Raw genomic sequence first — 13,905 nt, 5'->3', positions numbered from 1 at the left:
TCAGAAGTATTAATACACTGAGCATTTAATCTCCTGGTGTGGCGTGCATAGTTACTTGGGACCTGTAGCCACTGGACCTCCTATCAGTGCCAGGTGTATACAGTTTCTTGTTCTGTCCCCTCAGCACATTGAAATCTAAGGATTTCTTGACACTAAACCAAATATTCTCTCTCACATTCAAACTCCTCAGAGAGTCATCAGAACAGTTAAGCCCCCAGCCCTGCCCCCACCGCACGCGCGTCGTTTTCTTTCTGCTGGCAGTGCTGCATAAGCTAGAAATTGCAGCTCCAGTGTATGTATCTCACGTTGATGAGGTGAAACATCTTGCTGGAAGGTCTGCCCAGAGAGTGCAAAGGACATTTTAATGGCATCCTCATAAACATGGCAAAACTCTGTGGAAGTGTCTGAAACCCCAGCCTCATTGTCTTGAGGGGGTGGGGAAGGTAGGTGTCTGTACTTGTTTTGCATTTTTTTTTAAGCTAAAATATTCGCTGATGGTACAGCCCTTCCTTCATGCATGGATCTAACTGATCTGGTTTGGAAACATAATGTAAGGAGAGGGTCACTCCAGGCCCCCAGAACCTGGAGCCCGAGTGGGCATAAAGGCGCAGCAGGAGACAGGAGCACAGGATGGGGGGGTGGGGGCTGAGCGTCCAGGGCCACGGCGGGAGGGGAGCCCGAGTGGGCATAAAGGTGCAGGAGACAGGAGCACAGGATGGGGGGTGGGGGCTCAGCGTCCAGGGTCACGGGGAGTGGGGGACCGGGTTAGGACAGTGGCCACCGGCCACCCAGAATAGACCATGCTGGTGTCCTGGGTGAGGGTGGTCAGCTGTGCCTTGGCCAGGTGGGGCTCTGTGCCTGAGGTCCCTGTGCGCCCAGAGGCCATGCAGGGTGAGGGCTCGGCGGGGGGAGCAAGGCCCCCATCGCAGCACAGGGGACCCTCCCCAGCTTAGACACCCAGGGCCCCCTCCCTGGAGAAGGGCCCAGGCCTCTGCCTGCCACACGAAACGGAAGAACATTCCTTACAAAACTGTTACGAAGTTTAGATTACATATGATATATGAATATATGTGTGTATATATATATATTAATACATATATATGTACGTATACATATATGTGTACATTATATATACAATTTTATCCATTTTGTATATCCCTTTATCCATTTTACATGTAAATGTATATAAAATATGTATATATGGCCTGTACTTCATGCATACATGAATGTATACCTATAAGCCTATAAGGATAGGCATGTGTATATGATATATAAATGCATATGTTACACTTGTGTCTAAAGGTAAATGCTCTTATACAGAGCCTCGCCCACTGTGCCTGCGGTGTCCTGAGCTCTGTCCCGCCTTCCACACCTGGGTGGGTGAGGCCCTCCCGCGAGCTGAAACGAGAGGATGAAAGGAGACAACACAAGTGTGTCCTGTGTGAACACTCCAGGATGCGGCTGCCCTGTGCTGAGGCTGGTTCTTCCTGCGACCATCCTCAGCTGTCACGAACCTCAAGGGTGGCAGAGGGGAAGGAGGGAGGTGCCTGGAACCGGCCTCCCCCCCCAGACCCCGGCCGGGCGTGGCCCCTGAACCGCAGGTGCTCACCCCAGGACTTATCCCCTGGATTCCAGTGGCTTGTCGGCACCCAGGCAGCAAGCCCTGCCTCTGCCCCGGCGCCACTCACACCGAGTATCACGCTGGTCCCCACCCCCGGGAGCCCACGCACCTCGGACAAACAGGAAGGCGCTGTGGTCGGTGATCCCCCCTCTGGACACGATCCTCAGGGTGTAGAGCCCCTCGTCATCCTTGTTGAGGTGGCTGAAGGACAGCGAGGCCTGGCCTTCTCCGAAGAACATCTTGGTCCACTTGGACTCCTTCAGCAGCACGTCTGCAAGACGGGTAAGGAGACGGGCCTCAGGGACACGCAGGGCCCAGGTGCATCCAGAGGACACTGTGCATACCAGGACGTGTGGAGGACAGCGCGCACGGCAGGGCGAGGGGAGGACAGCGCGCACGGCAGGGCGAGGGGAGGACAGCGCGCACGGCAGGGCGAGGGGAGGACAGCGCGCACGGCAGGGCGAGCGGAGGACAGCGCGCACGGCAGGACGAGCGGTGCGCGGGGCCCCGCCCAGGGCGGAGTAGAGGGCGGCTCGCAGCGTGTGGAAGGCGGGACGGTCCCACACGGCCCTCCTGAGCCTTGGAAACGTACCACGAGGCCCTCATAGTGTTCCTTAGACAGTAATAATAACGTGCCAACAAACCACAGCCTAAAGGGTACAGAACTAAAAAGGTGAATTTCAGGAGAAGAAATATAAATGATAAAAAAAAAAAAAAAATCGACACTGGGCATCAAGGAGACACAGGATAAAATAATGAGAAATTAGCTATTATTTTTCATCCGCTGACTCCGTAACGTCCACAACCAGAAAGTGCAGAGCGGGCCTGCCTGCTCCGCCCTAATCAGCCAAGACTGTGACACCACGTGGTCTGGGGATCCCGGAACTTAAGACCTAGGCACGGGAACACCTTCTAGCATCCAGGCCAACGTCCTCTGGAAATATCAGGAGACCCCTCCTCACGTCCCTGTCACTTCTCTCCAGAAAGGGTAAATTAGAACCTTAGGATTTACATGAGACCTTAAATCCTAACTCAGAACTACAAAGCATAGATTAATCTCCTCTGCCACCACAAAGCATGTCTCTCCCTGCCCCTTGCCCTCCTGGGCAGTGAAGATAAGACACACTGTCCTTTTCGAACCAAGATCACCACTGTCAACGCCCTCAAACCTAAAGCACCCTCGCAGTGGCCACAAGGTCAGCGGCAGCTCCTCTGTGCTCCACCCCCCCAGGGCTGCATTGTCTGTCAGCAGCTTTTTTCCATCAAGCTCTCCATCATCACCGCGAGCCTGGTTTCCTGGCTACATTTGACAGCACCAGGGGCCAGTACCAGGCATCTGGCAAGTTGTCACAGGCTCTTCTGGGGTACTCCTTATATTTCACAGATACCTCGATTTACCATCTTGTGTACTTCCCCAGGGTTATAAACTACCTTACAGACAGGAATGGCATAGGATCCTTTGTGGTATTTCCCATTGCGTTAGTCCTGGACAGATAAAAGCAGGAGGCTCTGTGACCGAATCCGTAGGAAACAAGCAGCCGCCAGAGGTGAAGAAGGTTCCTCCTGCAGTCTGCTCATACACACACATGCACACAAGAGCTCTCACATAGTCACACACTCTGCTAACACACACACATGCACACAGGAGCTCTCTCACACACAGACATACACGGGAGCTCACTCACACACATGAGTTCACACATAGTCACACACTCTGCTCATACACACACACACACACACATACACACATGGGAGCTCACACACGCACATAAGAGCTCACATATAGTCACACACATACACACATACACAGGAGCTCAAACATAGTCACACACATACACACACACACGAGTTTGCACATACATATATGCAAACTCACATACACACACACACTCACACACAGCTGCACAGGGCAGCCCATGCTGGCGGCAGCATGGGGCAGGGCCCTGGGGCCGTGGAGACTTGGGCCAGGCTTCCTGGGTCCCACTCCCTATCCTGCTGGCTCCCAGAGGCAGGGAGGGGAGGTCAGTGGTTCCTTGCCTCAGCTATCCACCCATAAGGGGCTGAGCACAGTCACTCCAAAAGTCCTGATGAAATGAACTGGGTCATCAACCTCAGAAGAGTCGGACACACAGTCAGCTCTGGTGACTGTTCACAACTGTTGTAGCCGAGGAAAAACATACGGAAACAGACGCCTCACTCTCTCCCCCTAATCACACGAGACCCTCTCTGTGGACCGAGAACAGCTCTGATGCCTCATCTCTTCCAGGCCCGTGAACAGCATTCCGGGGAAGGTCAAGGTCACGGCAGGCCCAGGCTCCGCCCAGGCTCGCCCGCTCTGCCCCCTACAGCTGTCATGGAGGCGGAGACAGCGCCACGTCAGCGGCAGGTTCGGAGCTCACGTCCACCCGCGAGGCCCAGGAAGAGCCCACGGCCACTCACCGTCTCGGTACCACTCGGCCCTGGGCTGCACGCGCTTCAGGTCCGGTGTCACCAGCAGTGTGCACTTGAGAGTCAGGGTCTCGCCCTCCCGCCGGAAGGTGACTCCGAATTTCTCAATGAACTGGACGTCAAAGTGCGTGTACGGGATCACGGACGACAGGGGCACTGCACAGAGCAGCGGGCACGGTCACGGCCAGGCCAGCAGGTAGAGCGGGTCCCCCACCACCCCTGTGGCCTCTGCCTCTAACAGACAGCCGTGGACGGAACGTCTGTGTCCCCCAGGTCTCATGTGGGGGAGCTCCTGTGTGACGATATTGGGGGTCTGTGGGTGATCAGGTCATGAGGGTGGGGCCTGGGACAGGATCCATGCCCTCATAAGAAGAGGACAAGACCAGAGCCCTCTCTCCTCTCAGAGAGGATGCAGCATCCCTCACCCACTCGGTGGGCACCTCAACCTGGGACCTCCAGCCTTCCAGCACCAGGGGAAGGAAGAGTCTGATGTTCAAGCCCATGTGTGATGTTCATTACGATGCCTGCGTGGACTCAGCCACCTCTGAAGAACCAGAAAATCAGCGTGGAGTCACATCTGAACATTTGTGCCAAAGAGGAGGGAGAATCAGAGTGTGCAGGGCGTGTGTGCTCTGAGCACTGTGTAAGAATAAGGGGTCTAAACCCTGCACCAGCCCCAAGACGTGCGGCTCCCATCAAGTCGTAGCACCCTGAGCCCCGAGTCCTTGCAGCAACTGTCAGCATACGGACACCAGCCGGGAGAAAGGGCCTTTTGCAACATGGTTTTAGAAAACATCTGATGCTTAGAAAATATTTGGACACATTTTTCTGTACAAACAGGAAAATAATCAACTTACATCCAATCGGGAGCCCCACCGAATGGAACGGCTCCTCGTCACCCCGGAACCCTGCAAGACAGCCGGGCGGTCACGGCAGGTGGAGAAAGGGGAGAGAAGGCGGGAGCAGCCCCACCCACCCCGAGGGCACACTCACTTCTCACCACCACTGCCGCATTGGTGGACACCTGCCCATGCACGTTCGTGGCCACCGCCGAGTAGGTTGCGGTGTCGTCAAAGTCAGCCCTGGGGGAAAAGCCAGACACAGTCCTGACGGTGCCCTGGGACCGCCCTGCTCGGCCCCGGATGCAAGCACAGCCTTCCTCGAAAGCGGCTCGGGTGACCTGGATCCCTCGTCCTTGAGCAATTTGTTTAAGAACAATGCCAGCTTGTCCTCGGAATGAGGTATTAATTACACACACTATGCCTTGGCTTTGCAGGCAAAAATATGTACTGGCCCTTCCTAAAACCCCGAGTTTCACCCTCGAGGAGGAGCCTGTGTTCCCTCTGGTTCTGTTTTCCTACCTGCTGCGTCCGTGGTTTTGTCTTGTCATGGGGCAGCTCCAATGGCCTCAGCCTCTAGGAGAATCACCCCTACTCCCTCCCCACCAGGGGGCCCCTGTGCAGACCCCAAGCACCCACTGGCGGGTGTATCCAGGGTGCCTGAACTGGACCTGCCCGAGGCCTTGGGGTCCAAAGAATCACGGGAACGTGTGCTCAGCCCCAGGAAGGACAGTGACCCGGGCACCACAGACCCCAGTTTATCGGGGAGGGGCTCCTCACCCCACGTCTATCTCACACAAGTTGAAGCTTATTTTCTGGATCTGCACTGTCTTCCCACCAGCTTCCCCCAGAAACGTCAGAGTTGAGAGGAGGGGAGGACTTAAACTAAATGCAGACTCTCTGCTGGTTGGGATTCCCAGGTGGCGCCAGTGGTAAAGAACCCACCTGCCAGTGCAGGAGACACCAGAGACACAGGTTCAACCTCTGGGTCGGGAAGATCCCCTAGAGGAAGGCATGGCAACCCACTCCAGTATTCTTGCCTAAAGAATCCCATGGACAGAGGAACGTGGTGGCTACAGTCCATGGGGTCACAAAGAGTTGGACACGACTGAAGCAACTTAGCATATACACACTCTGCTGGTCATTTTTCATCAGCTATTTTGTATACAAGTCTTAAGTGCCAGGCAAGAGAGTCCTGTTACCCTATTAATACAAAGAGAAAGCAGAGTCTCTAAGAAGCTGGGTAAACACACACAAAATCCTGAAATCCGCAGCTTTCTGCCTTCTGCCGCCTCTCCAAGCGTGCGCATCACACGCACAGTGACAAAAACACGGAGAACATTTACTCAAATGTCACATTTAGATGCTTCAAGCATCCAGTGACCCAGAGACGAACCGGTTCTTCAGAAGTCCTTTAATTTTATTGCATGTTCTATTCCACCTGGGGCTGAAAATAGTTTCTTTAACCAAAAAGTACACAGTGTCTCCAACAGTAAATAAGTGTTAGTGGCCCAGTCGTGCCTGACTCTTTGCGACCCCCATGGACTGCAGCCCACCAGGCTCCTCTGTCCATGAGATTTACCAAGCAAGGATACTGGAGTGGGTTGCCATTTCCTTTTCCAGGGGATCTTCCCAACCCAGCGATTGAACCTGGGTCTCCTGCACTGCAGGTAGATTCTTTACTGACAAAAGGAGAGCATATTTCAGAACATTCGGAGGAACCCTGGCCCACCCCTTCGAGGTTCCAGTCCGGCCCCAGATGCCAAGCCCACCTGGACAACAGCATCTCCTGCTGGAGTCTGAGCTCTTCCTCGGTTGATTCACAGAATTAGGACCCGGGGCAGAGCTCCCTAACGCGTTAGCGCAAACGCAGGTCAAGTAACCCGCCAGCACTTGCCGCTTAGCAGGAGGGACCGGGCCAGGGAAAGGGCGCCTGGGACCCAGGGTCCTGGTGCACAGAAGGCCTGTGCACCCACTCACACGCACCTATCCAGTACAGAGGCTCCACGGACCGTGTGATGTGGACAGAAGCCCACGGCCCCTACAAGTGCCCAGACCTGCTGACTCCATGCAGAGGACCCCGGGCAGGCACGCCCCCTAAGGGAGCACACAGCGCAGGGCGGAACTCGGGTTACTCTCATCTATTTCTTCTTGGACACGTCTCTGTAAACGCTTCGCCTCCTATGAGACACAGTGGAACGTATACAGATGATAAATAAGCACACGGGTGTGCGGGGCTGCCCATGTGTATTGGTTGGCTGTGGTGCAGGGGTGGGCCGCAGGAAGCCTCGTACACGGCGGCACCGCACGAAAGGGCAGACAGCAGGGCCAGGGCATGCAGGACAGAGTGTTCAGAGGGGACCACGCCCCACGTGAAATTTCGTTCACAGGTCACCTGGAGACCCGCATGCCTGACCACAGCCAGGGGCCTCCAGTCTCTCTCTCCCTCCCGAGGCCGCACCAGGGGAAGCCCAGAGTCTTAATTCGAGACTGTCAGAAGCCACACACAAGTGATGAGGGGCAGAGAACTTCCTTTCTATCTGGACGACATCCCAGGGCACACAGAGGGGCATTCCTTCTGTCTCAGTTGTTTCAAACGTCGTGGGGCACTTTTGCTTCCCAAAGCCTCGATCTGAAGTGTTCCCAAAGCCACCCCAGGCGAGAAACCTTATCTATTTTTTTTTTGGGGGGGGGGGTCACTCCAAGTGGCATGTGGAACTTCCGCAGTCAGAGACCAAAGCCGTGCCCCCTGCGGTGGAAGCACAAAGTCTTAATCACTGGATCACCAGGAAGTCCAACGTGGTCCATTTTGTTTTACTTGAATATTTACTTATTCACTTGGCTGCGCCAGGTCTCACCTGCGGCACGTGGGATCTTTGGTTGTGGCATTCGAACTCCTAGTTGCGGCACCTGGGATCTATTTTCCTGACCAGGGATGGAACCCAGGCTCGCAGCATTGGGAGCGTGGGGTCTCAGCCACTGGACCCCCAGGGAAGTCCCTTGTCTATTTTAAAAAAGGGACAGATGAACGTTTAAGCAGGACATGAATTTCTTCTGGGTCATCGGGGCCCATGTCCTCAAACTCTAAGCGGTGTTGACACGGGATTTAAATTTTCACTCAAAGTAGAATTTGAATATCAAAGTCTAAAAATAAAGCGCGAGAAGAGGCCAGCCCTGGAGTCACCCTACAAGGAGTGGGGCGCGTTGGGGTCAGACTGAAACACAATACGTGATGTTCTGAGCGCCTTTACCAAAATGGCAGCAGCATAAAAATTCTTTGAAGAAACAGAACTCACCCTGTGAGTCCCAAGAGAAAGTCTTATGAGCATGTAAAACCGTGTCAATTACAGCTTCAATTCGAACAGTACCGAAGGGGACGAAGCTTCTTTTCGGCACTTCAAGAATCTGGCAGCAGCAGCCAAAAAATATTCATAGGAGCAAATGTCACTGGGTAAGAGAAGGCGGGGCTGGCTCCCGGCGGGGCGGCAAGGAGCAGGCACATTCTCCCACACCTACAGGGCGCGGATCAGATGATGGCAGCTCAGCAGTTTGGAATGAACAGCTGAACGCAGCTGTCGTGTGTGGGACCTCCCGGCACTTCTTCTGGAGAATATGCTCATTTCAGCTGCTAAGAATGTCTCCACACGAGTAAGAATACTGAGAAAAACGTTAGTCTTGGGAATGTCCTTGTCCCCAGTTCCTTGGCTACTTGCAAGCTGACGCCAACACCAAGTCTATCTGAGGATCCCTGGGTATACTGGGGCCTCACTGATTTAGCTCCCCTGGTTCAAAGCTTCTCTTATTCTCAATACACCATGAAAAGTTGCCGCGTGAGGGTGAGTAGGATCTTTCCATACTTAAGAAGAGCTTCCCCAGGGACTCAGATGATAGAGAATCCGCCTGCAATGCAGGAGACCCAGGTGTCATCCCTGGGTCGGGAAGATCCCCTGGAGGAGGGAAAGGCCACCCACTCCAGTATTCTTGCTGGAGAATCCCATGGACAGAGGAACCTGGTGGGCTACAGTCGCACAGAGTCGGACACAACTGATTAACTAACACACACATACTTGAGAAAGGGAATTTGTTTCTCTTTTCAAAATAATGATTAAAATATAGCTTTAAAATGAAGCAATTGCTCCCTCAAGCTCACCCCGAGCACTCCCAGGGCACCCCAGGTGAGAAAGCCACCTCAAATTAAAGCACTCTCCTAAACAGCAGCTGGCCCCTCTCCCTGTTCATAAACTGCATGGCTCACTGCCTGTGGACACTTCCGGAAACTCTAGGACTCGAAGGAGCATGGATGCCCGGCCCCCACCGTCCCCCAGCCACCCACACCCCAGCGGACACGGGACTGCCTGGCCACTCCACCACAAACCCTCGTGCTCCACTCTCGAAACTTGTCCTCACCCCGTCCACCCGCCCACACGCCGCCACCTTGCCTACATTCCGGCCAAACTGCCCACCTGCCCTCCTGCCACTCGCAGTGGTGACTCTTGGGGACCCGTCAGACCTGCCCTCCACCCTGTACCTGACAACAGCCATGGTCCCAGCGGATGGCTTCAGGGTAGGGGGGGTCGTCTCTGCCCTCCTGCTCTGAGATGCCTGCCGATCGTTGCAGCCCCGGGGCAGTGCCCCTCCTGGGAGCCCCCGTCCCTCTGCCGTCACCTGCAGGCCTCGCCGTTAGCTTCTCCCCAAAGACATGCCCCTTCAGCTTACACCCGCCCCATGGCCGGGCTGCGTGTCTGGATCTGGGTGCCCAGCACCATCACCCTGGCCTGATTCTCCATTCCTGACGTGCACAGCTCACCTCCGTGTGCTAGACCTCCAAGTCAGGAAGCCAGCTTCTGGCTGCTTTATCCCAAGCTCCCGGACAGTGTGGGGCACACAGTAGGTTCTCAGCCAACAGTGCCAGTGGGGCCTCCAGCTGTTCTAAGCAGCCTCAGCTTTACTTTAGAGAAACAAAGTCATGACTCAACACAGACTTTAATCTTAACTGTAGCCTGTTAGCCTCTGTCCTCATTAACCTGCATAATGTTATGATCTTTTTGTAAAAAATGAAAGCTATGTATTCAGAAAAGCAGAAAGAAAATGAACAGCAGAATTTCACTTTTTGTTAAAAAAAATTGAAGTATGCATAGAGGGTGAATGTTGTTTAACAGAAACAGCAGTGCTGTAAGTGCACCAGAATACTGACCCCAGTCGCTGGAAACAGGGGTGAACGTCATTATCTTTTACTTATCTGTATTTACTGCACATGTGTGCATGCTTAGTCGCTTCAGTCGTGTCTGACTTTGCGACCCCAGGGACTGTAGCCCACCGGGCTCCTCTGCCCACGGATTCTCCAGCAAGAGCACCAGGGCGGGCCGCCGTGTGCTCCTCCAGCGGATCTTCCCAACCCAGGGATCGAACCTGAGTCTGTTAGGTCTCCTGCATTGGCAGGTGGATTCTTCACCACCAGCACCGCCTGGGAAGCCCACCTGTATTTATTACATGTTTCCAATTTGTTGTGAGAAAAAAAAAAAGTCACGTTTCCTTGAAGAGTGGAGCTTAGGGACTGTGGCCCAAACCTGGGAGAAGATTCAGCCCGGCTGGTGGGCGGGCATGAGGGTGTCTCAGCTTTCCCCGTGGCCTCACACCTGGACTGGCCGCCGTCGTCCTTCGATAAACCGTCTAAACCACCTACTCCCTTTGTGTCCAAAGCAGAAGCCTGGGCAGAGCTCGGGTCCACACCCCTCAGATGCCACCAGGGAGACGGAGGGACACTTGTGTCTCCCGCCAAGAGTTAACTCAGAAGCTCCGGGAGCACCGTGCGGAACGTGGAGTGAGCTGCCCTGTGCTCCTGTGTTTGGGGCCTGGCCACCCGGGCAGGCGTCTGGGCGCTTACCTGTTGATCTCCAGCGTGTGCACACCATACTTGCTGTCGATTCTGTACTTGCCCGGCTCCCCAGCCTGGCAGATCAAGCTGCCGTCCTTATACCTGAACAAGGAAAGCACCTGAGTGTGAAGGCAGGTGGAAGTCTGGTGCGTGTCCCGACCTTGCTCGTTTTCCATCCCTGCCCCCGCCTGGCCCCACACTCACACACACATGCGCACGCACACATGCGTGCACACACACACGTGCACACACGCGTGCACACACACACGCATCATCGCCCTGCTTCTGCCTGAGTCACCGCTCACATCTCAGGTGGATGAACAAGGGGAGCAGCTTCAGGAAGGGTCCAGAACCCCCCTTAGCTGTTTAAGAGGGGGCAGCTCTCACTAGACTCCGACGACCTGGGCAACCCTCAACCTGCAACAGAGCATGGGCCAAGGTCCCCTGGAACTTGCTAAAGATTCAGGATACATCATTCCAAGAAAAAAATGTAGCCAAGGTTGGTCAGGCCCTGGTATAGCCTCTGGAAGCTACAGGGTCACCGGGACTCACATGGAGAGACCCAGCCACTCTGGTCTCACCCGGAGGAGGCTGGACCAGTGGTCCCCCAGGACAGCAGAACCACGGCTCCCCGAGACCAAGGGCAGGCAGCTCCCAGTCTCCCTGCCTATCAAGCAGCCAAAGGAGCCAGGTAAACACTTGTCTCCTCTGCTGCCAAGAGACTCAATGTGGGACACAAGCAAAATGTCTTCTGTGGCCAGACAGACTCCAGGGACCGGGCATGAGCAAGTAGGAAGGAAATGGACAGATATGTCAGCTTAGCAATGCACATCAAAACCAAGTGTTGATGGGCTTAGAGACTTCATCTGTCAGTATCTCAAGGCTCCAGAAACCCTGCCCTGTGGTTTCAAAGCCTTGGAGTTTAGCGTCTCCACTCACACGAGTAAAAGCAGAACCGTGGGTGTCAACGCTGGTCATTTCAGGGAACCTGGTTTTATTTTACTTTATTGTGTTTTCCCGGCTGCATTGTGCTGCTTGCAGGATCTTAGTTCCTCGACTCGGACTGGAACCCCAGGCCACCGCAGCGAGAGCTCAGAGTCCTGACCAGGGGCCTCCAGGGAATTCCTGGGTTTTACATAACAGTCCTCTGGACAATCAGTTGGCTTAATTGCAGTGAAATGAAACCACCTGCCCAGGACCCCGGGCACGTTTACTGCTGCCTTTCTTGTGTGTGTTGTTCCCTGGAGTGGGTGCCAGGCTCCCTGCACGCGGACCTTCTCCATCCACCCAGGTAAGCAGAAGGCCGCAGAGCCTTCAGAGGGGAGCAGCCGGGCCACCCGAAGGGCGCCCACTCACCACTGCACCACGGGGGTGGGGAACCCCTGCACCGTGAAGCACAGCTTGACTGACATCCGCTCCCAGACGGTGTGCGAGCGCAGCCGCACCAGGATCTCGGGCGCCCGGCTTATTCGCTCCTCAAACGAGTGCCGCTCCCAGGCCAGCCTATCGTCCACCTGTCCAGGGCGCGGCACGGTCAGGGCGCTGGGGGGCGCCCCGGGCCCCGGAGCACCCCACCGCCCCCGGACGCCCCCAGTGCGCACGCCTACCGCATGGTGCAGGCCGTGTCTGCCCGCGTGCTGCAGGGCCAGCCTGTCCAGCTGGTCCCGGGCGTGGGTGCGGGCCACGTGCACGTCCTCCTCCAGCTGGGCCAGCTCGCTCAGGTAGCGCTCCCGCTTGGCCTCCCCGTAGGCAGCCACCATCGACTGGTACCTGCAGGAGCCGCGAAGGGGGCGCGCTTACCATGGGCGGGGCCAGACCCCGCCTCCCCAGGATCTCCTGGGGTGGAAAGCTGGTTCCGCCAGCTCCCCTCTTCATGTTCCCCTCCGCTCGCTTGTTCCGCGAGCCCTGCGTCACACAAAACCCACTCGTCTCCACCTGAGGCTGCCATGTCTGAGTGAATTAAAGACCCAGGTAAAGCCTTCTGAACTAGCAAATTCAGAGTGAAATAGTCTGTATTCCAGAGCACACAGTCGGCAGCTTCTCGGTCTATAGGGGCGGAGAAATGAGGGCCCCACTCCTTCTCCCGAGGGCTGCCTGCCGTGGGCCCACAGATGACCCCCGACACCCCTGCCCAGCCGGCATCCAGGCTCCAGGCCGGCTCCGGACACCCTGATCCTGGCTGCCGGGCTCCCATTCACTCCAGGAGACTCGTCCACGCAAGTGGCTCTGCGAGTCTGTGCTGGAGACAGCGGGGACCTGCTAAGCGGGCTCCCAGAAATGGAGCCTTCTTGTCTGCAGGGATCCCACGAAGTGACAGACACAGCAGTGATGGATCTCTGCACGTGCCGCAGACTGTCCTAGCAAGACTGAAGGATCAGAAGTCCCACCTTGACCTGTGTACAAACTACGAGCATGGGGCTTGTTGATGGCACCACCAGCCCCTAGTGATTTATAATTGAACTGGAATTGCCCCTCGCCCCAAACACCCTCACTCAGGACACTGACAAAGTGTCCCTGCTGGTCCCTGTCCAGGAGGCCAGGACCCCATCCTCCTGTGCCGAGTAATGTCAGTGTCCGAGCTTCTGCCCTAACGACACACCCCTTGGACAGCTTCGTGAGACTGGGAGGCCCACTTTGCCCAGGACAGACAGACAGGCATCAAAGGGACACTGCTAATCCTCCTTTCAGGAGGACACACCCAGACCCTTCAGAGCACACTGGTGCCACCTTGGCTTTTATCTCACATGAAGAGCTCATAGCTTAACTCACACTGATTGAGCCACAATTTCGTCTTTCACCAAAGACTGATTTGTCCAGATAAATCTACTGTTTAACTGTAGATTAAACTCCTGTCTGCCACAGGACGTAAGGAATAAATATGTGCTTTCAGAAACGGTTTTGGCCAGCAAGAGTAGGAAATCATCACCAGGACTGGAATTCATCTAACTCCTCAAATCCCCCTACACCCGCTCCCCTCTGTGGCCAGGACAGAGCGGGAATTGCTACAAAATCTCCACCAATTCTGGCTCAGCTCACCAAAACCTCCAGCTGTACTCAGGCTCGCTTTGAAGGGAGGAAGGACCTTGTAGGATCTTTTGCACGGGAGATGTGCACACGGGGTG

At 55.3% G+C, this 13,905-nt stretch overlaps 1 protein-coding gene across 1 annotated transcript in view; it reads right to left on the bottom strand.

Annotated features, from left to right (window-relative positions):
• Positions 1-13,905, bottom strand: part of MYOM2 (myomesin 2) — a 63,927-nt gene that overhangs the window by 41,433 nt on the left and 8,589 nt on the right. The window contains exons 4-10 of the mRNA XM_086381052.1: positions 12,391-12,553; positions 12,140-12,297; positions 10,793-10,885; positions 5,063-5,151; positions 4,927-4,977; positions 4,061-4,225; positions 1,731-1,892 (exon numbers count right to left, since the gene is read on the bottom strand). Of these exons, the coding sequence (XP_086237178.1) occupies positions 1,731-1,892; positions 4,061-4,225; positions 4,927-4,977; positions 5,063-5,151; positions 10,793-10,885; positions 12,140-12,297; positions 12,391-12,553 (881 nt within the window). The remainder of the gene's footprint in view (positions 1-1,730; positions 1,893-4,060; positions 4,226-4,926; positions 4,978-5,062; positions 5,152-10,792; positions 10,886-12,139; positions 12,298-12,390; positions 12,554-13,905) is intronic.

The sequence above is a fragment of the Bos grunniens genome, chromosome 27 (assembly GCF_055505025.1).
Source record: "Bos grunniens cultivar Pamir isolate PY7600 chromosome 27, Bosgru_T2T1.0, whole genome shotgun sequence".
NCBI lineage: Eukaryota > Metazoa > Chordata > Mammalia > Artiodactyla > Bovidae > Bos > Bos grunniens.
This window is presented reverse-complemented; position numbering and strand designations above follow the sequence as displayed.